The sequence below is a fragment of the Calliopsis andreniformis genome, chromosome 5, assembly GCF_051401765.1.
Source record: "Calliopsis andreniformis isolate RMS-2024a chromosome 5, iyCalAndr_principal, whole genome shotgun sequence".
NCBI lineage: Eukaryota > Metazoa > Arthropoda > Insecta > Hymenoptera > Andrenidae > Calliopsis > Calliopsis andreniformis.
In genome coordinates this window covers 18,200,703-18,226,763 of record NC_135066.1, presented here as the reverse complement: position 1 = coordinate 18,226,763, position 26,061 = coordinate 18,200,703, and the positions used below count along the sequence as shown (strand labels likewise).

General features: G+C 37.5%; 4 protein-coding genes across 4 annotated transcripts in view; 2 read left to right on the top strand and 2 right to left on the bottom strand.

The window, feature by feature from the left end:
• Positions 1-65: 65 nt before the first annotated feature.
• Tst (superkiller complex helicase subunit twister) lies at positions 66-4,522 on the bottom strand. Its single transcript, XM_076378473.1, has 11 exons — positions 4,462-4,522; positions 4,074-4,383; positions 3,344-3,989; positions 3,052-3,283; positions 2,729-2,982; positions 2,511-2,649; positions 2,158-2,436; positions 1,174-2,078; positions 742-1,100; positions 494-672; positions 66-433 (listed from the first exon to the last, which is right to left on the bottom strand). Exons 1-11 carry the CDS (start codon positions 4,489-4,491, stop codon positions 104-106), a joined length of 3,663 nt encoding a protein of 1,220 aa, XP_076234588.1. The 5' UTR covers positions 4,492-4,522; the 3' UTR covers positions 66-103.
• Positions 4,523-5,163: 641 nt separating this feature from the next.
• Positions 5,164-8,509, top strand: Cap-g (Chromosome associated protein G). Its single transcript, XM_076378197.1, has 7 exons — positions 5,164-5,301; positions 5,367-6,166; positions 6,254-6,785; positions 6,847-7,140; positions 7,204-7,575; positions 7,675-8,187; positions 8,262-8,509. The coding sequence occupies exons 1-7, from the start codon at positions 5,194-5,196 to the stop codon at positions 8,373-8,375; spliced, it is 2,733 nt and encodes a 910-aa protein (XP_076234312.1). The 5' UTR covers positions 5,164-5,193; the 3' UTR covers positions 8,376-8,509.
• A 282-nt stretch (positions 8,510-8,791) lies between these two features.
• On the top strand, positions 8,792-10,541 carry Wdr92 (dynein axonemal assembly factor 10). Its single transcript, XM_076377841.1, has 4 exons — positions 8,792-9,287; positions 9,433-9,933; positions 10,003-10,100; positions 10,177-10,541. Exons 1-4 carry the CDS (start codon positions 9,021-9,023, stop codon positions 10,382-10,384), a joined length of 1,074 nt encoding a protein of 357 aa, XP_076233956.1. The 5' UTR covers positions 8,792-9,020; the 3' UTR covers positions 10,385-10,541.
• A 1,190-nt stretch (positions 10,542-11,731) lies between these two features.
• Rpb8 (DNA-directed RNA polymerases I, II, and III subunit Rpb8) overlaps positions 11,732-26,061 on the bottom strand; it is a 58,112-nt gene continuing 43,782 nt past the window's right edge. Inside the window, exon 4 of the mRNA XM_076378862.1 lies at positions 11,732-12,188. Coding sequence (XP_076234977.1) covers positions 12,071-12,188 — 118 coding nt within the window. The 3' untranslated portion in view covers positions 11,732-12,070. The remainder of the gene's footprint in view (positions 12,189-26,061) is intronic.

Below are 26,061 nucleotides of genomic sequence, written 5' to 3'. Positions count from 1 at the left end.
TAGAAGTAATAAAAATATACACATTTCTCACCGATTAAAATCGAAAATGTCTTGAAAATTTACGCAGATAAATAAACTATTATACACAGAAGTCGTTTAGCGATTAATCTTGCGTATACAAAGACGCAGCAAAAACGATATCCCGTTTAATGGCAGTAGAAGCTTCCTCCATTTTTTCTTTTAAAACGGGATCACCTATAGTTACCGCTGCATTTTTGACATCCCTTAACGTTTCGCTTAACTGCTGAATGCATCGTACTATGATTCCTTCTTGTACATCTGTTTTCTCCATTATTTCAGAAAATGATTTCGCCTGCGCCCAATCGTAAACGACTTCAACTAAACCGAAATTCAGCGGTTGTAGCGTTGACAACTGATAATGCTGTTCTAGAGCTTCTAATTCAGCATATACTTCCTTTACAGTTTCACATCCCTAAAATGGAAATAGATAAAATGTCACGAATAAAATAATTTAGTAGCTTTTAAAATATACCCTTTTTAAATCTGCTGTCAAATTTGGTTCAACATCCGTTCGTTGCTGAAATATTAAGGCAGACAGCAATGCTGCTATTTCGGCTGGCTGAAGTACCGTTAGTACGTTCTTAAGAATTAATTCTGTTATTAGCAATTCATTGCTTCCCATCTGCAATGCCACTCGACCTTTCAAAGCAACTGAAAAATAATTAAAAACATTATTTATTCAGTTATGTGAATGATCTATAGAAAACTTATCCCACCAACCTGTTTCGTCATTGTATATGTATCCCAGATGTTTGAGCAGAGCGACAGCATTCGTGTATTCCGGATAAAGACTCAGCCCTTCATCGCTGAGTTCAAGCTGAAGTTTCTTTTTCTTGTGTTCCAGTTCACTTCGTTCGAATACGGGTATAAATTGCTCTTCAAAATTTGATATTTCCGTGAATTTCATATCATAAACAGCCTTCTTCAATTCAAGCAAATGTTCCACTCTCATGTGAATATCGTAATTTATTTTTATTTGTACATACGGTTCTAGAATAGATGGATCGCGATTGGCATTCAGGGATATTGTCATTAATTCCTGCTTGGCAGTTTCATAAGTTTGACTTGGGGGCTCATCTCTAAAAAAAAAAAGTTTTAAATACAATTTCAAACGTAATAGAGATGTACTCAGTTTAAATTAAATTTGTTTACCTAAATCTTGATATTTGCCTCTTTTCCCAATTTGCTAAGACCAGATTACAATCCACTTTAATTTGACAATTAGTTATTTCTAATACATTCCAAGCGTTGACAGATATTACTTCATCAGATGGAATTCCAACTGGTACGTATATGTCTTTCCTTGTTAAAGCAACAATTTCGTACCATTTTTCTAGATTCTTAAACTTAGCTATTTCTGACGATATATGATCAGCGGGCTTTGATATCTCAGAATCTTTAAGAACCAGTACCCTATACTGTTTATTGCATTTGCTCTGGATAGTGCTCAACAATAAAGCCAATTTATTGTAATGATTTTCATACGATATAAGTAAAACTCTACCAGGTGTTAAACTTTTTACTGGTTTCTTTTGTGTCTCGTATATAAGTGGTTTCAAATACCTAAGATATTCCAAGTAATCGACAGATGCACGGTAAAATTCAGAAAGTCTTTCCTGTATGTCAGATAAAGGTGGTAATTTCGATAGTTCATTGTCCACTTTCTGCAATTCAAGTTTGTAGGTGCTTTCCTTTAAAACTACTGGCGACTCTTTGAAAGATCTGCGCATCATTGCTTCTACTGTTACTGATTCGTTCACCCTTCTCAAATTTAAGACCATGGAATATGTTACTTTAAATTTGGATTCTAAATTCAGACCCTGCCCACACATCATAGTTTTCAACTCATTAAAATGCGGTAGTGCTGTTCGACACATAATTATAACCATCCCTGCAGTGTCATGGCCTCTGCGACCAGCGCGACCAGCCATTTGTATATACTCGGTAGGGTAAAGTATTCGAAAATTATTACCATCGTACTTTTTAATCGAATCGAATACCACGGTACGAGCAGGCATATTTACACCCATTGCAAATGTTTCAGTTGCAAATAACAACTATAAGACAATATATGATTAATTTATACACTTATGGACTTCTTCGAATAATGTAAAAGTAAATCTTTAGGCAACTGACCTTCACAACTCCAGTTTGGAAAAGCATTTCCACTATTTCTTTCAAAATTGGTAGTATACCACTGTGATGTATGCCAATACCATTTTGTAGTAGTTCTTGCATCATACGAACTTGTGGTAACTGCCTATCAGTACCTTTTAAATGCTTTATGTTATTCTGAAAAAATGCTCTAATGGTATGTTTCTCAGTTTCTGTTGTGAGATCAACGTTTCTCAGTGTGACAGCGCTCATGTCGCAACGCTTTCGTGACAGCATGAAAACGACAACTGGCAGCATATTCTAAAACAACAAAATTAAGTCACTTGTATTTGTGTGTAAATAAATGAATTACAAATCGTTAAATGAGATCGTACGTTAGTTTTAAGATGACTTATGAAAGCATTCCACAACACTTGCTCCTGTTTTGGAGTCATCTGCTGTGACATTGGTTTTCTCTTCATATCTTTAGTGTTATCCTTCTTTAGACCTTTTGCATTTGTTGCTTTATACCATCTGAAATGATACTTCATATAGTATGCATAAAGAAAATATTTATATTAATATGTATCTGTATCTATATAGTGATCATTACCCATCTAATAAAAATTGATTACTTTCGTCAAGCACCAAGAACTTATCATTCTTGGTTTTACCATCAGTTCCAGTATATAAGTAATGCTGAAGCGGTACTGGTCTCTTCAACGTGCTTATAACATACATTTTCTTTTTCTTAGTACGACCGACCCAATCAGCAAATATCAAGGGATTTGGTACAGTCGCAGACAACATCACTATGCTAACTGTTTGTGGCAAAAGGATGACACTTTCTTCCCAGACGTGACCGCGCTAAAATAAAATACAAACCGACGAAATTATATTAAGTTACTAATGATAAAAATTATTTTGAAATCTTACATCATCGTTATTAATATAGTGCACTTCGTCAAAAATTACGAATTCTAGGTCTCTTAAGACTTCCGACGCACAGTATAACATAGACTGTAAAATTTCTGTTGTCATAATAATACACGACGCATTTGAGTTAATCTGTAAATCTCCTGTTAACAATCCAACGCTGTCAAATTTTCTTTTGAAATCGCGGTACTTTTGATTTGAAAGTGCTTTTATGGGAGACGTATAAATGACTCTGAAAGAAATCAAGTTCATTAATATATCGAAATTGATTTCTGAAACTATCAGATTTTACCTTGTCATATGCTTTTGGCTCAAAGCAATTGCATATTCTGCTACAGTTGTTTTTCCAGCTGATGTATGCGCCGCGACGAATACATTACAGTTTTCTTCCAATTTAAGAATTGCTTGCTTTTGAAAAGTATCCAGCTCATAAGGAAAGGTCATTGCTGGCTGAGGAACACGTTTCTCAAAATCAGTTATTGGGACTGACACATCTAATTGTTCAGCCCACTCTGATTTAGCATTTTCTGCACGTTTTTCCGAGATTCGCAAAATTGGGATATCCGACTCTTCCAATAATGAAGCAATTTCATCAAACGCTGAATCTTTAATATTAGAAACTTCCTTAGTTTCTATTTTTGTTTCTTTCTCTGGTGACCATAAACCGAATATGCTTTTTTCCTCATTTACAATAGACATTAAATTAATTTTGTCTGCGATTTCCTCAATTTTATCTGTCTCTAATTCTGATTGCTCTTCCTCCTCTGCTGTCCCCTCCTTTGGAGTACAATTATCACTTTTAAATTCTATACCACCACTGAAACCTTTTGCTACAGTTCTTAAATTGTTTTCAAAATCAATATCCTCCATTGATGGATCTTCTATCTTTTCTGGTTCTTCAAAGCCACCTGGCCAGAATGGAATATTGCTGGAATCCCCTATATGAAATTTTCATGTTTTTGTAACTTCTAAACTTTGACTGTTGTATTACAATGACTTTTGTTTATGTTTCAGTCAAATACCTCTAACATTATCTGGAGTAGTCGCTGGTGCTCGAGTCATGGACATGGAATTTCTTGCTGTCTCTCCAGCTGACTTTAAAGCAATTTCTCGCATTTCTCCAAGCTGCCCAGTAATAGGATCACGATCAAATTTTAATGTGGTACCAAGGGGTGCCAAATCAGAATCCAAAAGAGATAAAATATCTGGTTTTCTTGGAAAGTAACATTGAGCATAATCAAGTTGGTGTATTGGAAGCTTATCAATGCATTCAATATATCCCCTTAATTCATCTTTAATATCAGGCCAAATAGGTGGTGGATCCAATGAAAACTATGGAAAATGTTGCAATAATGAAAAAGATAAATCTATAAATAATTATTCAGTAAAAAATAATAGACAAAAAATTACCTCTGTGCTTGCAATATCTTTCATATCCATTTTTTTAAAATATTATTTTTATACGGCATAAATAAACGTTGCTTATATATCTTTATTTATCTTTTCAAACAGTGCACAAAAATGATAGCTCAGTGGTATATACAGCAAATATTAATAAATACTGAATATCAATCTTAAAAATAAAAAACCTATTGCAAAAAATGACATTACTTATGTATAGTAAACATTTATTTAGACTATGTACACTTCAGTTATGTCATTATATGCAATAGCGAACATATAAATTTCTCCAAAAAATATTGTAAATATTAATACTATTCACAAATTATGATTTAAAAATTTGTTTAAAAATTAGTCGCTTAAGTATTATATAGGTTATGTTTATAAACATTGTAATCGTACTACCAACGTAAAACTAATTTTATCACTATAATGACAAAAATTCTACTAGTCCAATATTATTATTTACTTATTAGATAAATGATAACCTCAATTATTTTCAACGTAATAAATTATTTGGAGCAATGGTAGTAATTTCAATTCAGATAAATTGTAATATACCTCTCATAATACAGTTTAAAAAGTTCCTAGTTATGTCCACTTATATTTGCAGGGATACTATTGGCAATACATTTGAAAAGTTAACGTAATTCAACCGCTTCGTTTTGACTTCGTTTTAGAAGCAATAACGTCAAATGTTTATGTTTTAGTTTGGTCATAAATGTGTAATTTATTGTAAGTATGACTAGAAAAATAGATCAAACAATAAACGATATATTTTACAATGTTCAGTACAGTAAAACTGCTCATCAAAATAATTTGAAGAAGTTACAGAAGTGTCATGATCAGGTAAGAAGAGGTTATTATTCTAAATTCATTATCGTTTTTACTAATTTTTTATTCTTTGATTTCAGTGTGACTCACAGACATTTTGGGACCACTTTGTAAAATGCTTTAGAGTCCCACTTACTATCGTTCAGCATCATCCGCGGGTTCAAAACACTTTAGAATTTGTCGCTAAATTTGCTGCCAGTTTATACTCAACCACAGATGAAGGCAATGAGGAAGAACCTTTGTGTCTTTTTCTCAACAAGTTATTTGACTTCCTCTTGACGAGTCACTGTGCAAGAGATACAACAGTGAGATATAGAATTTGTCAATTCTTGAATATATTATTGAATTCAATGGGTGATCAGGCTTTTATGGATGATGCTCTTTGTGATAAGATTACTGTCTCCATGATGGATCGTTTGTTAGATAGATCTCCTAAAGTTAGAGCACAAGCGATATTTGCTTTGCATAGACTTCAAGACCCAACAGATGAACAATGCCCAGTCATAAAAATGTACATATTTCATGCTTCTAAAGATCCCTCTGCTGAGGTTCGCAGAGCAGCATTAATGAGCATGGGAAAAAATCAGAGAACTTTGCAAGTGGCCTTAAGAAAAACAAGGGATGTTGATGAAAGAGTTCGTAAAATGGCATATGAATTCATAAGCAAAGTTACAGTGAGATCTTTGACAATTACACAAAGAGATCAGTTGTTGAATGATGGTTTAAAAGATAGATCTGAAGTAGTTAAAAAATGTGTACAAAGTGTCTTATTACCATCATGGTTAAGGCATTTTAGTGGAGATTTTATTAGCTTAGTGAGAGCTCTTGATGCTGAAATTGGCACAGATGTATCAATTTTGGCCTTAGATTCTTTATTCAAGTAAATATTTCATCCATACTTTGTCTAAGAATGAAGATAGAGCAGCATTTGTTTCAACTACTAAATATTTCATTTCCACTTTAATAGGAGCAGCCCTCTAAATGTGTTAATAGATCAGCTACCAATAAACAAGGAAACAAAAATAATTCCAATAAATAACTTAAATAGTGAAAATGTACTCTATTGGAAATGCTTGGTAAAACACCTTCAACGTGAATCCTGTACAGAAGAGCTGGAAAAAATTATACCAGAATTGTCCATATTCTGTTCATATATTTCTGATTTTCTAACAGTAATGTCTACACAGCAAAGTGAAACATGGGTATACCAGATGCAGAAGTTCATTCTTCTACAATTATTTGAGATAGCAACAACATACGATTTATCCGACGAAGTCGGCAGAAAGAAATTGAACGAATTAGTATGCAACACTTTAATAAACAATCAACTGACTGAAAAAGTTATCGAATGCATGGTAACGCACATGCAGAAGATTATACCCGATGTAAATAGCAGAATGGATACTTTAGTCAATGTAATTAGCGAAATCAGACTACCTTTGAAAGAAAGCGTGGCTACTCAAATTTCCGAGGAGCAGCAACACGAAATTAATATGCAGGTAAAATCATAATTTTAGATATTTTATTCGTAATGTGTCTTGAATTATTAACACTTTTCAGAGAGCAAAACTCAAGGTGAGATTGTTAGAGTTAAAAGAAGAAGAGTACCAAGCTATACAAGACAAAAAGTATTTAAAGGCAGACAGTTTAAAAAATGAAATTACCGAATTAAACGAAAAAATAGTAAAATTATCAGAAACGCCTCAGGTAATAGTTACCGAGGAGATCAAGGAAAAAAATGATCCAGAAACTATGATCAAATGTTTGACTATTATGTGTACTATGATGCAGTCTGTAACAACTTTAACACCCACGCTCAGAAGTTTGATGCAATTGGCGCTTGATAGCTTGGACGTAAGTGATTCAATTTTAATTCGTAATTTTCTTAAAATCATTAAAAATGATTCCTATTTTCAGCATTCAGACGACAGAGTTCACATATTGGCAATAAAAGCAATTAGCATTTGTTGCGTATTGGACAAGGAACTAGCTAAAAAGCACATTATGATGTTATTATTGCAATTTTCTCTAGAACAAGAGAATGAAGAAATTTGGATCGCAGCTTTAAAAGGAATCTTTGATCTATTATTATTGTATGGCCTTGAATATTTTGACATCGTAGACACCACGGAGATTAATAATACTACCAAAAAAACTGAAAAATCTCGTACTGTAAAATTGTTCACGGATACTGACCAAGAAATTTCTTTATCGTCGGCGCGTACATCAGATGCAGGAAACGCCAACTGTAACTTTATTAAAATTTTGACGGGACTACTGGACAATGCGGTAAAAAAAAAAATATATATATATATATATATATATAATCAGTACTAGTAACATTCATCTGTGTTTAAACAATTAATGTTTTCTTTTTCTAAAAAACAGAATCAAGGATTACGAACCATTGCAACTGAAGGAATTTGCAAATTACTGCTGAATCGACGAATCAGTGGCCCTAGTTTAATATCAAAATTAATCATTTTATGTTATAATCCCGTGAACGACAACGACTATTATTTACGTCAGTGTTTAACTGGTTTCTTCTCTTATTTTACAATACGCGTCCCTGATGCACAGCAAATGTTAGAGGAAGCGTATTTGCCGACGTTGCAAATTATATGCAATGCGCCAGATATCAGTCCCTTACAAGAAATCGATTCTTATCAGGTGTCCAAATTTATATTGAATTTAACTAGACACAGAACTCGCAAACTCGAAGCTGATAATTATTGCGCGCACAATAATCTCGTATTTGAAATGTTGGCGGAAGTGCTGAATCCAATGAGCAATATTGACCAGGAAACACTCATCAAATCTTTGAAAGATTTACATTTAGACATAGACCATGACACGATGAAAAAAAATTTGGAAGAAGCTGTTAATAAAGTCTACGACATGGTAAGAATTACACAAAACCGATACTATTGAGTAGTTGCAACATTACTAACTTGATAACGAGGAATTTTTTATAGGTGAAAGATTCGGATAAACGATTGATCAAATACATTGAGTTGTTTAAACAAAAATTAGAATCTCCAAATGCTGAGGATGTACAGGAGGATGAAGATACAGAAGCTGATGCCTAAACATCATTTTTTAATCACTAATCATAGAATAAATATGTATATTTTTTAATGAAATTTTATACCATGTAGTCTCATTTCTTTAAAAAAGGCTATCAATTTGAATTAATTAAATGTGCATTAACTTTTCTAACAAATGATAAATACCATAATTTATGTTATTCCCATATACATACATTTATCTTTCAAAAACATATTATTTGCAATTTTATTTAAATTTACCGCCCATTTGTAGGAAAAACATGTTTCAGTCATCTATTGACGATAGTTTTAAACTAGAGTTAATTAATTTACCACTAGATGACTCAACGTGTCTTATCTCACATGAGAAGAGGGGCTTAAATCTCAGACGAGATATTCTGAAGTTAGATACAATTGTAGTAACACTTCAAAGGATAAATACACTCATTTGCTATATAAATAGAGTTAAACTACTTTTTTGAGAAATTACGAACGTAGAAAACATTCTCTTTCTTAATATCTAATAACACCTTTCGCGCATTCGTGGATACTGGTATATATAGAACGAACATTATTGCTTGCTCTGCACATGTGCCAGTTTGTTTATGGATACTTCAAACGAGCGTGCCAGAAGCGTATGAAGTTTATTTGACAACTAAACCTGATTATAAGTTCACGCTAGGAACTATGGAGAAGCTCGAGAAACCGCAAATAATTTGTCACATCGAAAAATCAGTGAATTACTCGTTATTCGACGCCAAATGGATACCATGCAGCGCGAAGTTCGTAGTTATGGGCTCAAGACCTCGTGGTAGCGGCATTATACAAATCTACGAAGTATCTAGCGGTGAATTGAAACTCGTCAAAGACATTGAACGATCGCAGCCAGTGAAATGTGGGACTTTCAAAGCTTCTAGTTTAAAGGATCGATACCTGGCGACAGGTGATTTCCAGGTATTAATGGGAATTGCAAAAAGTACTGACATTCAGTTCAGTGAGCAAGTAGATGATCGCTTTTCTCACGATTTAATAATTACCTAATGAAAAAAGTTTAATTATTTGTTCCTACATCCAGAAGACTTAAAGTTGCCTTTATTAGGGTAAACTAAACATCTACAACCTAGAGGATCCTTCTATACCAATTTACACTGTCAGTGCTCATAACGAGATCATAAATAGCATTGATGGAGTGGCTGGACAAAGTATAGGATGCGGTGCGCCAGAATTGGTAACTGGTTCCAGGGATGGAAGCGTCAAAGTGTGGGATCCAAGACAAAAAGGACGGCCAGTTGCTATAATGGAGCCTAAGAAGGGTGAAGCTCGTAGAGACTGCTGGACAGTTACATTTGGAAACTCGTACAATTCTGAAGAAAGGGTAGTAGTGGCAGGATATGATAATGGGGATATAAAAATGTTTGACTTGAAAGCAATGTCTGTTAGATGGGAGAGTAATCTTAAGAATGGTGTATGTAGTGTGGAGTTCGATAGAAAAGATATACCAATGAACAAACTGGTAGCAACCACTTTAGAGTCAAAGTTATACTTGTTCGATTTGAAGACTCAGCATCCTCAGAAAGGATTTGCCTACCTAACAGAGAAGGTACTATTTACTATATTTCTTGTTTTACATTTTTTAAAGATTATTTTCTATGTGCAATATTATTTTTAGGCGCACAACTCTACAGTATGGTTGGTCAGGCATTTGCCCCAAAATCGCGAAATATTTGTCACATGTGGTGGAGGAGGAAGCCTTTGTCTCTGGAAATAGTAAATATGAATTTTTTTCATCTGTAAGCATCCTAATTTTTTAACTATTATAAACTTCTCGAATTTCTTATTTCAGTAACTATCCAGAGAAAAGGAAAATGGTAGACGCGGATGGCATAGACCAAGGAGTGGTCGGTAACTTAAGTCTTTTACAGAACACGACACTTTCAACACAACCTGTCAGTTCTTTGGACTGGAGTCCAGATAAGCAAGGATTAGCTGTTTGTACTGCATTTGATCAATGTTTAAGAGTTATTATCACTACGAAGCTTAATACTTACTAAATAAACAGATATTAATTGTAAGTTTAGTTACTGATATATGAAAGTAATAAATTTTCCAAAACATTCTGTATCCACCATCAAACTATGTCATTCTTGTAAGCACTCTTCATTTATACAATTTTACTATTAGTAAATGAAATAAAAAATGTTAACTTTGAAGAAATCAAGCTTCTCTGATCAAAATGTATAAAAATCAACCAAACTCTTTTATCAGAACGTTGTATCCTAATCGCAAGAAATGCAGTTTCTCGCTGTTTCCGAAAGCTGGCAGTACTCTCGTTGCCCCAGAGCTATCGATTTTCCTTCATTTCGTATCAGTCTTTCGCAGTTGTGAGCGTTGCACAACCTCGCACGAGCGACCAGATAAAAGCGAATTATATGTCATTGGACCAATCTATTTAGGATCAGACCCTTATTAAGTAGCAGTCATGTTATAGAACGACGTGGTTATGCAACAGGAGCTGCCATGTTGGGGCGCTGAGCGAGCCTACACGCTAACTGCACTTACGCGACATTGTGTTCAAGCTAAAGCTTCGCATTCAACCGTACAAGGTCAGGAGTACCGCGAGTTTAATTACATAAATTAGCTCCTGACTCTTCCCCTTCCGTGACGTGCCTTCGTCACACCTTTTTCTCAATTGACTCAAGCACATGTTCTAAAGTGGATTACATTTTTCATTCTAGCTACCGTTCTCCAAAATGGTCTCCATTTGTGCCTCAAAAGTTAGATTACGATTTTGTTTAAATAATACTATGAACTAAGCTATTACCAACTCTATTCCTAAAATTCTATCCTTCAATAGTTGTACATTAAAGTCACCTAGAGTTCAGATTGAAATTTGATTATACATTATATTCCCATAGAAAATAAAAAAACCACCGATCGCTTGGAATTTTCCATTCTGAACAAACTAAAAAACAACAAGTAATCACAGAGTTCTACAAGCAGTAATCCAATTGTATTTGTACCAATTCAATCGATTGTGAATTGCTTTCGCAGTATACAGCTAGAAACTCGATAACCAGTAGGAAAACATTTGTTTCACCTGTTTTTCAAAGGGTGTGTGCAGCACGCATCTTGTTAATTGATCGATTTTCTGTCTAACCTTTTACTGTTTCTAGGAAAGTAATTCAATAATTTCTTCGGCAAACTATTGTCGTATAATAATATCAAAAACCTACTACTTTTTAGATACTGTTAGATGTAAATTTTAATCTTTTCTAATCACGAAAACTGTGCAAAAAATAAAATAAATCATCTTCTTTTACAGCGTCTTAAATATTCTGAAAGTAGGATACAGTATTATAAAATATTAAGTAACAGAAGGAAATTGAAGAAAGGAGATATTTATAAGTGGAAAAATATTTTTATTAATTACCAAATATATCTCTTAGAGATAGTGGCAGTGTCAGTGCCTATGATCCATGCATGTGTGATTGACGATGACAAAGTAAAACAGGATTTCTTTTTTCTCACAATCGCTTGTTGTTCTCTTGAATCAAAGATACAAAACCAGTCTTCTTTTTATACATGTAATAAACTGTTACAAGTTCCAAATAGTTCAGTCATCTTTCTACATGAAAATTACATTTGTAACTTGTCTCAGCGCTAAATATTACGTGTATTGTCAAAAAAAAATATTAACGTGGAATTTTCCTAATGTATTGTATAATGCATGACGCAGTTTAAAAAGCGAGTTTCTTCATGAGAAGGTACATATGCTGATCGATCTCAAAACCGTGTAGGTTGTTTGCGTCACCCTGTAACCTCATCAGCAATCCTCCAAACGATACGTAGGCAGATCTGCAACAGAAAGAGAAGGCGAATCTAAGTCACTTCCGTATTCAATGGATAAGCGCTGATCTATTGTATTGATATTTCCAGTTTTTCATTTGTCTTCATTATTACTAGATGAAGGTTTCTCGTTTATGCAATAAATTGTATCAATTAGAATTAGAGATTTATGTATGTATCTCTATTACATATTCCATCTGTGAGTGAGGGTTCAATCGGTAAAACAGTTTTGGTCTGATATTACTGCACTTGCAACTTGCACAATAATTACTCTCTAGGTCTAGGTAGTATTTAATGTTCGAGAAATGAAGTTGATTCTTGAAGTTTCTTTCTGAAGTATTGCTTGTTTCATTGTGGTACGATCGTAGATCTCAGCGATTGTCATAATTGCAGTGCCGATAGCGGTCGTGTATAATTCAGCCACACAACCAGCTAACCACACTGCCAACATGCCAGTCGCAAAAAAGTTTCCTCCAAGGATTCCAAGTCTTGGGTCCTCCCATGGTCTGCCACGGTGAATTTAATAATAGAAACACAATCATCCTTTCTTCTTGGTGTTAGGAATTTGTCCTCGAATTCAACGGTGATGTACGATGACATTTTTTCATACAGAAAATGAGCTATGTTAGCGATATCGTAGTAGTAACATTTCGCTCTCTTTACTTACTCCGGGAAAGATAATACAGAAGTAAAGTTAAGAAATAAAGAAGTGCAGCAGCAGTAGTTCTCTCTTATGCTGCAGCTCATTTACATAAAATTTCGCTTCATTTCACAAAAACAGGGTTTATTCTTAGTAACGTATTTTGAAGTGAAATTTGGCGTCCCTTTTACGTGATAGTTAAAATAATATTTAAATTTATAAGAACATCGTGGTTCTCGTGTGCTTGCAAAACAGATTTCGAAATAATATTTATCGTGTTCACATTTAGCATACAGTGAATAGTTTACAAATTTGTATACTTACAGGAAAATATATTTCACTATTTCCTCTGGTAATTTTTCATATTTTAACCTGATTAAAAATATACTCTAGATCTTTAAGATGGAAGTGACTGTCTATCTTAAAGCAAGTGAAAATGCATTCGCAAACGATTGGCGAAGCGAATATTTAAACGAGCGGCAGAATATTTATACACATGTTTCGGAAGTTGCGATGCTATCGATTGACCTTGCTCCCGAATTTCTACCCATCCCCAGCAGGAGCTGATTATTTTTGACATGATTTATTTCGGGGCTTTCTCCCTCCCCCTTAAACTAAACTATTGGCAACTCCCCCGTTTCCTAACCTATCCTCCAATTAAATTCATCCATTCTTTTTATATTAAATTTCCTGTATATCGATATTTTAGGAATTGCCAATTTCTAAAATAACTAAAATTTTTCCCGCTTTTAAAAATATCGCGTATACTGTGTTCACTGAATGACGATTATTAACGAAACAGGAATGCAATGCTGCACGAGCTATATGCAAAAATGCCTGGCAATAGTTATGTACTATTTTTGCAACATGTCATAGTTACATGCAATATTTCCGCTACTATTTTTTTCTAAGTACTAGTGATGATTTCAAATTTTCTAATATTCAAATTTCGAATTAGAGTACTACTAAAAAACGTAACTACAATCGGACATCTCTGTATAATGCATTATCTTTAATTTAGTATTTCTTTAGGTACCACTTCTGAATTTTTTTTACAACTGTTTTTACGAATTTGAATTTAAATTTGAATTTTTTACAACTGTTTTAAATATAGGTCACGCGATCTTTTTACAGAAACGCGGGATGACCTGCATAAAATGTATAATTACATTTCACGGTTCTTTCCCTGATCCCAAAAATAACTTTTTAATGAGATCGAGAAGCTACGCCCTTACAGGTGACGGTAATGAAATGAAATGGGAAGGATGGTACAAGTATGATTTTTATTATCATTACAAATATACACGATGAGTAGCGATAAAAAACGATGCCGAGTGATAGTCCTAATTCTCGATGAAAGAGGGCGCAGCTCATCGCCTTGGACCCATCAGCGACAAAAGGACATCAAAGAAACATAATTTATATCCTAGTTTAATGATAATAAAATCTTGACGAAGCTTAAAACTAACCGCACATAAATCTTAAGGTTCTAACGACTGTTAAGAAAAAAGGCTTAAGATGAGTTCCAGGAACCAAGACGCTTCCTCCACTCCTTTTTTTGCATGCTGCAAGGATGGTGACTGACAGAGTCAAGTGTGAGAGAAATGCGCAACCGATATGGTAGTTTCCACGAAAACCTATTAACCAATGTTCACCCATGCAGTTACAGAAAAAGGGGTGGGGGAATAAGTGGTTCCACTCGTGGAGACAAGCCTGATGCAAAACACCATTCTTGTCGCCGAAGGGTCCCCACATTGCTAAATGTTACCCGACATTCACGCAGATTGAAAGCGATATGACATGGATAACCATAAATAAATGCGATTATTATTATCGTTCCTCACTGAAGGTGAAACGTGTGTCTTATATAAGCTAAGGGCTCACGACAATATGCTGGCTATATAAACACGATTATTTCCGAACATTGGGAAGCTGACAGTGGGTCGAAAACGCGAGCAAAAAAGAAAGGAAAACAATCCAAGCAAATACCGCGATTCCCGTTAAAAACGCACGCTCCACCGAGCCACTATTGGAACGCGAACATTCCAGAAACGCGTATGGTTTGTTTGGTTGCGAGTAATGCAAAAAAAAAAAAAAAAGAAACAACTTCGAGCACGATGGGAAAAAGTTGCGTCGATTTTTACATACGGTCGGGGAGAAGTGCTCTTCACGCAACGTGTAAATTTATTGCGTCGCAAACAGGTTTTCCATCATATCTCGATGCATAAGTTTGTATTATGCGTGGTTCACGGTATATATTATGCGAGCGGACGCTGTTATCGCAGAATCAGCGGGAGTTGGAGAGAAATCAACAATAGACTATTGTGGTCGGTGTAAAAATCGCCCACCAAAGATCGCTGAGCGTCTTCGATCTCTTTATCTCGTTCTCGGTCGCAGTTTTGAATTTCGCGCCAAAGTACGTAACCATTAAAACATGACACATTTTTAGAACCTTTCTATGTATTTTTACATTTTCACATGAAGGGATACTCTAAGGAGACACTAAACTATATTCTGCTTCACATATTTCAACATCGTTGGATTATAAATTTGTGAACCACGTGCATACATTCGTTAAAATGTCGCTAATTTGAACAAGTTCACGAGGCATGCAACAGTCAGAATGTTCATTCGCGTACAAGTTTTCCTGTGAAACGTGCACGTGCTCAGCCTGTGTTTCATGATTTCTTCGAGAGAGATGCACTATGCTCTAGTTTTAGATTATAATTTCGCAATTTCGTTCTACGAGCCAATTTTAACCGGCTGGTACACGTTCGGACACGCCTCGGACGCATGCACTCTGGCACGAAGCGCATCTCGTCGAATCGAGGGGGGGACCTTTAATCCTGGACTGTTGCCTGACGCATCTCTAACAAGAATATATTATCTATAATCTATATTACCTATCTATAAAAATATACATTATTTTCTTTCTTCCTTTATATGCCTTCCTTTAATCCATAAAGGATAACATCGAAATGTCTCGTCGATTGAGGAATCTTGTGTCTTCAAAATATTTATTCTTTAAGGCAAAACAACATATGTCACATATTTTTAAAAATACTGATATTCGAAGTTGTAAACCTCAATAAGCATTATTTTACAGACATCTTTTTATATTCACGTCTTCAATTGAGACATTCAAATTTTTTATATGTCATTTACGTCGTCATATCTTACAGGCACGGGAATATCTAACGATGTCATCAGTCCACGAGGTATTATCTCAGACGATATATTGACACATAATACTGCATTAACCATTCTAGTGTAAATATCGCGCTCATAATGCAAATACGCACGATTACATGTACATCGAATTTGCTACCGATAATTTCGTTGGTCGAGTAAACAAATTTCGTCATATAACGAATGGTCGAGTAACCTAGATGGCGCACGACGTTACGCGATACCGGAAGAGAATACGATACACACACTCGTGTAAGTAACGTGATCCATGTTCTTTGCGTGTATCCAATTGTGCCTCGATTCCGTCTTCGCGAGCGTGACGTAATGTGACATTGTATCACTGTTATGTTTTCAATGACAGCGCGCGAAGGAGGACCTTTCTCGTCGGCGTGTGGACTTTTCTGTTGAGATGATACAAAGACGAGGATAGAGACGCGAACTTACTAACACACGCAGCCTGCACCCTCGTTGTTCATCGCGATATCGTTGGCCGAACGAGCTTCCCCCACCCTGAAACCTCCCCCTCCCATACTGTTTCCTTCCCATACAATAATACCGCGCTTTTCGAAAATTCGAAAACAATTGCGCGGTCACCGATTTATAACATATATGTACGAGAAAAGTATTCAACGAAAATCATGAAATTAACCCTTTTCAGGTTCCGTACTGGATGCAATCTAATCTCATTAAATTTTATATGAAGCTTTGTTTGGTAGATAAACAAATTTTTTCAGAGCCGAAAAAGATTAGACCTGAAAGGGTTAACACCGCAACTTTAATTGAAATTTCAGTGAAATGTTTAACCCTTTGAGCCACGTGGTAGAAGTGAAATAAAATATGGAAAGAGAAGTGAATTAAAGAATGCAGCTTTTAGAGAAGTTTCATAGAGTAAGATAGACTCGTCGCTCGAAGGGTTAAAAAAGAAGACGTAGCTGTCTTGTTGCAAGGCTGCAAGAAAACCAGCCGGTGAAAAGGAACGCTGACTATTCTAGGTAATTGAGGATACTTTTTTCTCTTAAGGTCGCACCGCCGAAAAGCAGCAGCTTGGTGACCGTTACCGATGGCGGCGACAGGAGAGATGTCGTACCAGATAGTGCATTTACAGTATTCACGGCCCGTGTAAACGCGCATCTGGCACGAGCCCCAACTGCCCTGTAATCTCATATTGGCTCGCTTCCGTTTAGCTCTCTCGTTCGTGCTCTTTTTCTCGTTTGCTCTCTCTCTCTCTTTCTGTTTCTCATGTTGCACCTTCCACTGCTGCAGACTTACTTTTTACTCCCGCGATTTCTCTCTCTCTTTCTCAATTAACCCCTTAACAAGCTGAAACGCATTCCCCTTTAAAACAGAACTTTCTTTGAAGAGTGAAATATATGGGAGCGCTTCCACTTCTGATATTCAATTATGAAGCTGCGCGAGCTGGCACCGCATCTCTCATTAAACCCGACGTTTTTAATTTAAGAGAATTTTTTAATTCAAGCTTTTTATTACGATGTACGATTTAAATGCTATTTACCACTTTTTCAACCTCTTTTTATTCAGTAGTTTTTACGGAGGAAGCTTAATAGTATCGGGATAATCCTTTTATCAGTTCGGACACTCGAGACAGAAGTGTTTCTGGGATTATGGAAAGTGTGATCGTGCTTGGTGGACAGAGAAAATGTGGCGCGGGAAAATCGACTTCCGACCTGGACCCCCCCCCTGTTTTATTCGCGTCACGTCGGAGGACAATAGGAGAGGGTGAAACAAAGGAGCCGTTTTCGCGTTACCGGTTTTAATAGCTGAAACACCGTTGGCCCAGACATCTCACTGTGCAACTTGGGTTTCTTTGTTTCAATTATTTGTCTTCAGTGAGTAGCTTACTTGGGGAGAATTCGACACAGTTTTTAAGTTAATTCAGAATATGAGGTATAATATTGTGATTTTATTTTTTATTCCAAGTTTTTTAAGTTAATAATATTAATTTCTGTTTTGAGTAATAATTTAGGAAATTTTAACCATGATTTATTATTTTTGTTCCATAATTTATGATTTCATATTTTGATTTTCTTTTTTTTTAGAGTTTTCGATAGTCGAATGTAAGATATTAATGCAGAATATTATTGATGAGAAATTGTCAGAAAATTAAATATTTATAATTATTGTCATTGAATGAAATTTCGAATACGATAACTGAAAATTGGATCGTATTTGAGGGGTTAAAGAGTGAGATGAGGGAAGAGACGTTTCTAATAATAGACAACTGTTCTCGGTGTCGCGACGCCCTGGCGTCGAGACGCGCTCGTTAGTTATAGTCAATGTAACACCTCCGCGTGTGTAATTAAAAACATTTGCAAATAAACCATGATTAACTCTACATCTTAAATTAAGCAAGAACGTTGAAATATTGAACAATTACATTCGACTAACGAAATGCTAGAATGATAAGAGCTGATAAGATTCTTATCTATTTAAAGCAACTTAACACGTGTCTACCAGGTCGTGTCACGTGAGGATCTATTAATGAATTCTAAAGCTTCGAAATTTATATTCAAAATTACCGACTTTCGTATTTAATTTCCCCGCTGTCGAAGTGTCCAATAATAAGTTACATAAATTCAGCATTTAATCGTTAATTTAATCGATTCTCCGAAGTTTACACGTCCCATCTTTAAGCTTCAATTTTTAAATTCCGCTTTTAAATCAATTTTACATTCACATTTTAACGTACACAATTTTCTTTTATTTTTATATCACACAAGTTTACTATGAATTTAAACATCGAACGTCGTACAAAAACCAGACGATACTCTCGAATGCAATTACTTGTCCACAGTCTTGGGTACTTGAATATTACCGAGACGAGTTACGCGATGATGCATTCAAGAGTGCCAAGCAGCGAGAAACGACGATACACGGACACGTCATTGCACAATCACGACTCGAAGGCATTCGATGGACGATAATAACGCGATCGGAATATGACCCTCGTTTTACACGCGATTCTGATCACGGACATAGTCTTCGACGATTATTCGCTCGCACCATTCGTCATTCGACCCAATGGGTACACTCTGTATCGCAGGAATGCGAGGCGAAAACCACACAACCCATAAAGTTGGAATTCAAACGACACACCACCATTTGAATTATTCAAAATACTCGATGTTTCACCGTGGAAGCTTACCGACCGAACACTTCACTCGCAAACTGAATGGGGAATCCCCAGAAAAGACCGATGGCAGCAGGGAGATCTCTCCTTAAGTAGTTCACTACTGCAGTATACGTAGACGTGAGAATGCAATGAGTCCCGCTTTGTTAAAATATTCCAAGCTCAAAGGTCACTAATGAATTCTAAGAAGCAAGTTTCCTCGAACGTTTATCAACAGAGGAAGTTGGTCACCGTAGCGATCTACTGGCGAGACTAATTAACCTGCCGCGCGTTACACAACGGCGACGATCGCGCTCGAAATCGAAGTGCGCAGAGCTTAATTTAGGGAAACAAAGACTCGACGTTACCGCGCAGTCGCGCGACATTACCGACCGAGGCAACAAATGCAACTCACGCGCTTGTTACGCAATCGCGCGACCGTGAGGCTGGAAATGTTCACTGTTTTCCTCGAGAGCCGAGGATCGATTGATAAATTCAAGTCAATTGGAGGAGATCCACGGCCTTATGTAATCGAGAGATCGACCGTGGATGCAGATAAAATCGAAGTATGCGAGGAGACTCGAGAAAAGAGAAGAAAAAAGAATAATCGACTTCTCGTGAAACCGACCACTACCAGCGCGCCACCACACGCGCCACGAGCGACGAACAAATGCAATTCACGCTTCGGTCTACAAAGAACAGAGGCGTCCCTAACGGTCGTTACACAATTGCGACCTTGAAGACGGGCGTGCGCAGGAATTCGTTCGGCGAAATCAATTTGGAATCCGGATATTTCCTGGGCGCCTGTGTATCTAGATAAGACCGTACTTTATATTCACGCGTGCACATTCCTAGCGAGTTGTATAACGCGTGCATCGAGATGCCCGATGAGCGTGCGATAACTCGACACGATAGCCACACAAGCTGAGATATTTATACGACTCGATTGGACGTCGAAAGGCCCCAGTGCAGTTCTATTTCGCTCTGGTGAGCATTTTCGCGCGTTGAGTAATCGTTTTTATAATCGACCACGTGACCTTGACTGAGCGTTAGGAAAACAAGTCTACCGCGAGGGACAAACTCGACGAGAGTAAGGAATTATTTTAGGGTCCATAGGGGTCCTCTGAGTTTTTTCTCAATTTTTCTTCCTCGATGAAATTAATCCGTATCTTATTTCTGTTACCAAAAACACTACTGCAATCTTTCGTTGCAATCGTTAACACTAGTCGAACGCTAGTGGCTCTAAGGAGCGTGAGACTCGGGACGAAACGAAGGAACACGAGAACCAGATTTCGATCAATGGACACACGAGGTGTGCAGAGGGAGCCTGACACCAACACTCGAATTCGAGCGACTAAATACAACGATAGAGTGCACGCACGCGGCACGCGCGGCTACTAGATGACGACTAGAGCTACGGTGCTGTAGAGAGCCCACAGTGAACTACGATCTGGCCCGAAGCTTGAAACGGCGCTGCACTCTTGCTCTATCTCTCGAGGCTCTTGTTACACAATCCGTGTGTGTATATATCGGGTCTTTCTACCAGAGCAGCAGACTGATCTCGGAGGACGTTTTTGGCTGTCGAACGAGGGCGCGAAAATTTGAATCTTGGAGGCCTCTGGTTGGTGATTCAAGGACAAATGGCACTAATAAATATTTTTACCGTAATAATTAAAAAATCCTTATACGAGAAGCTATATGTATTAAATAGGAAAATAAGAAATCGAAACTATATTGCTGATCAAATTGCTATTTATAAAGGCGAGGATGAGCCTGTGGCTAGCAAATGAAATTCTATTAATAGTGTTGTTCTTGTTGTTGTTTGTTCCAGTTGGACTCAACTCGTGGTCAGTAATTAGGATACTAGTTTCGGGGAATTAAAAATTCTTCTACTGGAATTTGAATTGAGAAATCTAATTAATCCTAATTGATGTTAAAACCTTAGCTCGACTAGTTTTCTTAGGGAAGACAATTTAGGAAACATTGCGCCACAAACTGGTCCACTGTGTGTGCCAAATCGAGCTTCTATAATGCGTGTCGATGGCATACGAAGGTAGAAGACAAATGGAAGGAAACATGCGATCGCAATTACTGTTATAATACAATCCATTAGGAAAGTTTTGCAATTCTAGTATTTTTATATCAATTTCCTGGTCTTTTATAACTGTGCTTTCAGGATGAAACAATGATAAAAAATTTATCTGATACATAACGATATGAAGAAGATCACATTTCTATTAGGACCGTAAAGTAAGATGGCTACGACAAAGAAGAAAATCTTAAAATTATATAGGTGCCATTGCACAATCTTGGTTCACACAAACCCTAAACCAGGTCCGCTCCGCAGCCAATTCTAGCTTCTATTTGGGTCATCATGTCAGATTCTGGAGGGAGCAAACGAATGTAGAACGTTACTGTTGACGAGTGTCTCGTAAAAACGAGCCAAAGAAGGTCGTAAATTCGAGAAGAAAATGGAAGAATAATACGACAAAAGGGCGACACGAGGCGAATGGGAACAAAAGCTGGCGAGAAAAATCCGAGGGACCATCATCCCACGTAGCTTCCAGGCGAGGTAAAAGCCGCCAGGGAGCGGTAGCGGTTGTAATTGGACCACTTTGTCGCTAAACGAGCTTAACGATCGATTCTGCCTTCCACTCTAATGGCATAATGCGGAGAGGCGACAGAATGGATTCTTCTGACGTTGTTTTAATGATACGAGCAAGCTGTCACCATCCAACGACCGATGAAAAAATCTGGAAGCAGAGAGCTTCGATAAAACTTTGCCAAGACACGATTGATTTATGAGACAAATCGCCTCTCTAGATGACTGGGAATTACAGGACAGCATATATACAGAGCTTTTCCAAGAACCTAACAGTAACACACGATTACTTAGAAAATCTTTCCTATTAGATTTTGCGTGCGGTACCTTCGTAGCCCCAAACCTCTAGGGGTCCAATTTCCACACTCCTTGAGAATATTTCCAGTTACTCTATCTTCAACTTTTGATCAACTGTACCAACTAGTATCCATTATCCAACTACCCAAAGATTCAGAACTCGAGTTCCTCTAAGAAGAGGAACAGTCTCTTGACTTGTCCAACACTGTACCGAACCGAGAGTGATTGAATCGCTCGCGTTCGCGGATCAGAGATCGAAAAAAAAGTCCGCTGTCTCGGGCCTCGCGAGGAGAACTAATCACGACTAAGCAGACGGTACGACACATCGGGGGCTGTAAAGCGCTGGGGCGGCCAACGTACAAGTGTTACACAACGGATGGCCGAAAAAGCGGTGCCAAGCTGCGTGGCGCTGGGCCACGGAGTAAATGCGTGTGTCCACCTAACCTCGAAAGAGGAGACACGGAGGTAGAAGTTAGTACACACGGGGAAGAGAACACACACTAATACAAGAGGATGCACAACATGCATTTTTGTCTTGACTAGTGGCTGTCTCCCAACGTTCGCGGGGTTGCGAAAAAGCCCAGGGTTATTTCGACCGCTTTAGGCCGCATCTAGGGACACCTCGAAGATGTGTCGTGCGACCTTACAACGTCTCGAGGGTTCTGGGCCAGCCAGAAAAATGGGGGCGAGTGGCGTGTCGCTTGGAACCAATTTTCGAGCGTGTTGCCATAAATGAGGTGGTGAAGACACTGTTGGAGTAATGTTAAGCGAGCTGGGGGTCGTGGAGATGTGAAATTTTAATATTTCTTCTTTTTGTATTCGTTGATATACAGGGTGACTCAATAAAAAGAGCAAGTATTTGGATATAATTTTTTGAGAAAATATTACTAATATTTATATTACTTAGATTAGGAAATTTACTATATACCTGTACGTGGAATCGATATACTAGATGATTGTAACACGTTTCACAATAGCAAGTGTTCAATAATGATACCTACACGTGTCCTGAATAAAATAAATCGATACTGAGGAGGTCGTCAATTTAACGTTGGTCGTAAAACACGATGCAATCAATTTGGAGATAAAATATTTATGTCTCCGATGGCTGGACTCATTCTGCAATTTGTTACTGTAATTTAAATGTTCTAGAAAAAGGAATGTACGTATTTAACGCAAAGCAACCTTAACCCACTGTGACGACCTTGACTATATTTAACAACTTGAAGACACCTCTTATTAATTATATTTCGTTTCCTCAGCTATGTAAAATTCATTTTCTATTACATCACCCTGTATATCTCGATCCAGAAATTTCCCAGAGAATTCAATCTAATATTTTTTTACCCTCGTTTCGAAACGAATTAAACCCGATTTCAATATTATCTATTTTAAATTGCAACTTTAATCGAAACTTTCCCATTTACGTATCGATTACACGTTTCCCACGCGCAGTCGGTTAAATTTTTTAGCATCGATAAGGCTTGTTTAAGTTCCCCGTTCTGTTTATCCACTTTATACCGTGACGGGCCAACTCGATCGACACAGAAACGTTTGGTATCGATTGGAGGGACATATTTTATCGACTAGCATTCCCAGTATTCCTGTTCCAGCCAGACCACATTTTAGTGGGAGGTTAATACCGGAATTCTGTTCGCATGAAATTAATTTCAGACGAGGCAGCTGTTACGAGGCCTGTGCGCCTTGCCTAGTCGATAAGGACTCTGAATTCCGTGTACTCCCATTAATTGTGGGTTCTATCGACTCGTATCGAAACTCAGTTTCAATTACTACGAATAAACTTTGGCCGGAAGTGGAAGCATTTCTACAATATTTCATTATCTACGCAATTAAAATAAAAATTCAAATCATTTTTTAAGAATAGATTTCTAAATATTTCACTGTAACTATTTTTTTCTATACGAGATATGTAAGTAGAGCAAACAAGAACGAGATTTTCAGAAACGAGTGTTTTTCTTCACCTTTTTCTTATATTTCGATTTCTTGGAATTTTGCGTTTAGAGAGGAGAAAATCATTTCTTTCTGCTAAGGCTTTTATTTCGAAAAAGTCTGCGTTCAGCTGGAGAATCTATTTTCCGTGTTTCAACGCGAATCGATTAAATGCTCTCATCGTTTTCCCATTTTCCATTTCCACTGTCACCGATTTTCTTTTTACCCTCTAGTGCAAAAAGCTCTGTGTCCAAGGTGCAAGGAGACATATAGGTCACACTTCGGGAACACGATCGATTCGTGAGATGGACAAAGAGAGGCGGGTATCGAATTGCGTTAAACAATACCGCCGCTTTTAGCAGTGCCCGTGGGCGACCTTCGTGCGAAATATAATTAGCGCTAATTATTGAATGCGCGGTGCACCGACGTCCCTGAATTTCGATCGATCGTGACAGAAAGAGAGAGAAAAGGCGAGAAAAAGAGGAGTGATGTCGCATACACGCCACTTTGTATTCGCACACGTGTGCTTTTACTTTTTTAATATCCTCGCCAGTGACAGGGTGCCTATATCACCCCTATTGATCGAAGGCTAAACTTCCATCGATCGCTAATTAGCAATCATGAATGAAGTGATGCTTTGGTGTGAAACGATTGACAAGCACGTGAATTTGAAATGTTTGCGATTCTTACGATTCCGTGGGAATTGGAATAAAATCATTCTATTTACTACTGCTGTTACCTTTTAAATGGAGATTAACTACAGTGGAATATTTTTCATTTCAATAGTGACTGTCGTAAAACAGGGATTAGGTGTATTTGAAGGAATAACATAATACAGAAAAGTAATGTTTCTGTTATAGGACAGTAAAATCTAGAAAATTATTTTATGTTCAGAGGTATAAATCTGTTTACTTCTTACATCATTACATCTATTACTATTGTAGTATTACTTATGATATAAAATGAGATATATTCTCTGTAATATGTGCACGACTTAAAGGTGCAACATTTCTTCCCTCTTTTCTGAGTAATGATGATATTTTAGAGCTCTTAGATGCACAGGTTCATAAAGTTTAACCGCTCATAAAGCTGCGAAAAGCTACTTCAGAGACTCACGGGATCGCATGAATCACCGTCCAAACGATTTTACCTCTAAACCATATTTCCAACATGACATATAAAACGTGTGGCGTGACGTCACCTGGACTCTGTTGCTTGTCGATATTCACCTGCGTAATCGATGCTGCGTTCGAATCGAACGTCAAGAAACAGAAGAAAAACCCGAGGCAAATAAGGCTGCTGCAATACTAACAATCTCCATACACCCCTTTTCCCTCCGAGAAGTAGCAAACTTCAACTTTTCCCAGAAACCTCAAACTAAAATAAAATAAACAAATGAAATATAAATTCTTTAAATAAATCAACCCTTCCCCCCTTCTTCCCCGAATCGATAAATACATCGCCAGAAAGGAAGACGAAGGCATAAAATAGAAATATGGAAGAAGGAGCAGGCAAAGAAGAGGGGAGGCGCAAACTCGCTTCAAAGAAGTTGGCAAGCGCGAAGGAAGACGCAGAGGGGAAGAAAAAAGATAAGGGGAGGGGGTAGCGGCGGCAAGATAAAGAGCAGAGCGACCAGCAGCCTCCTTTGCCAGGTTCCCTCCGTCCACCTGGGCCGACTTAATCTTAGAACGAACACTCTGCCAGCAAAACAGACTCCTCTTTTCACCACCACTAAACGCTCCGCCGGTCGCGCGGTGTCACTCTCGTCATCGCGAGGGACTCGGTGCGCACACGGCACAGCGCAACGGGTCGCGGCCGCGACGAAAACCGGACTAAAGCGGGTGCACACTTAACGACGCGACAACCGACACGCTATCGCGACGGACACGATGGTGACCGATCGTCAGAGCGTCCCGAAAGAATCGTTGAGGGGGAGAAAGAGAGAGGGAGCGAGGAAGAAAAGCGACGTGGAAGGACCGTCGCCGCAGCTCGACGCTATGCAAACGCGCCTTAAGGTGTCCCTCTTCGAATCCACTCACTCTCTCTCTCTCTTTCCTCTCCCTCCGTGGAACAACGC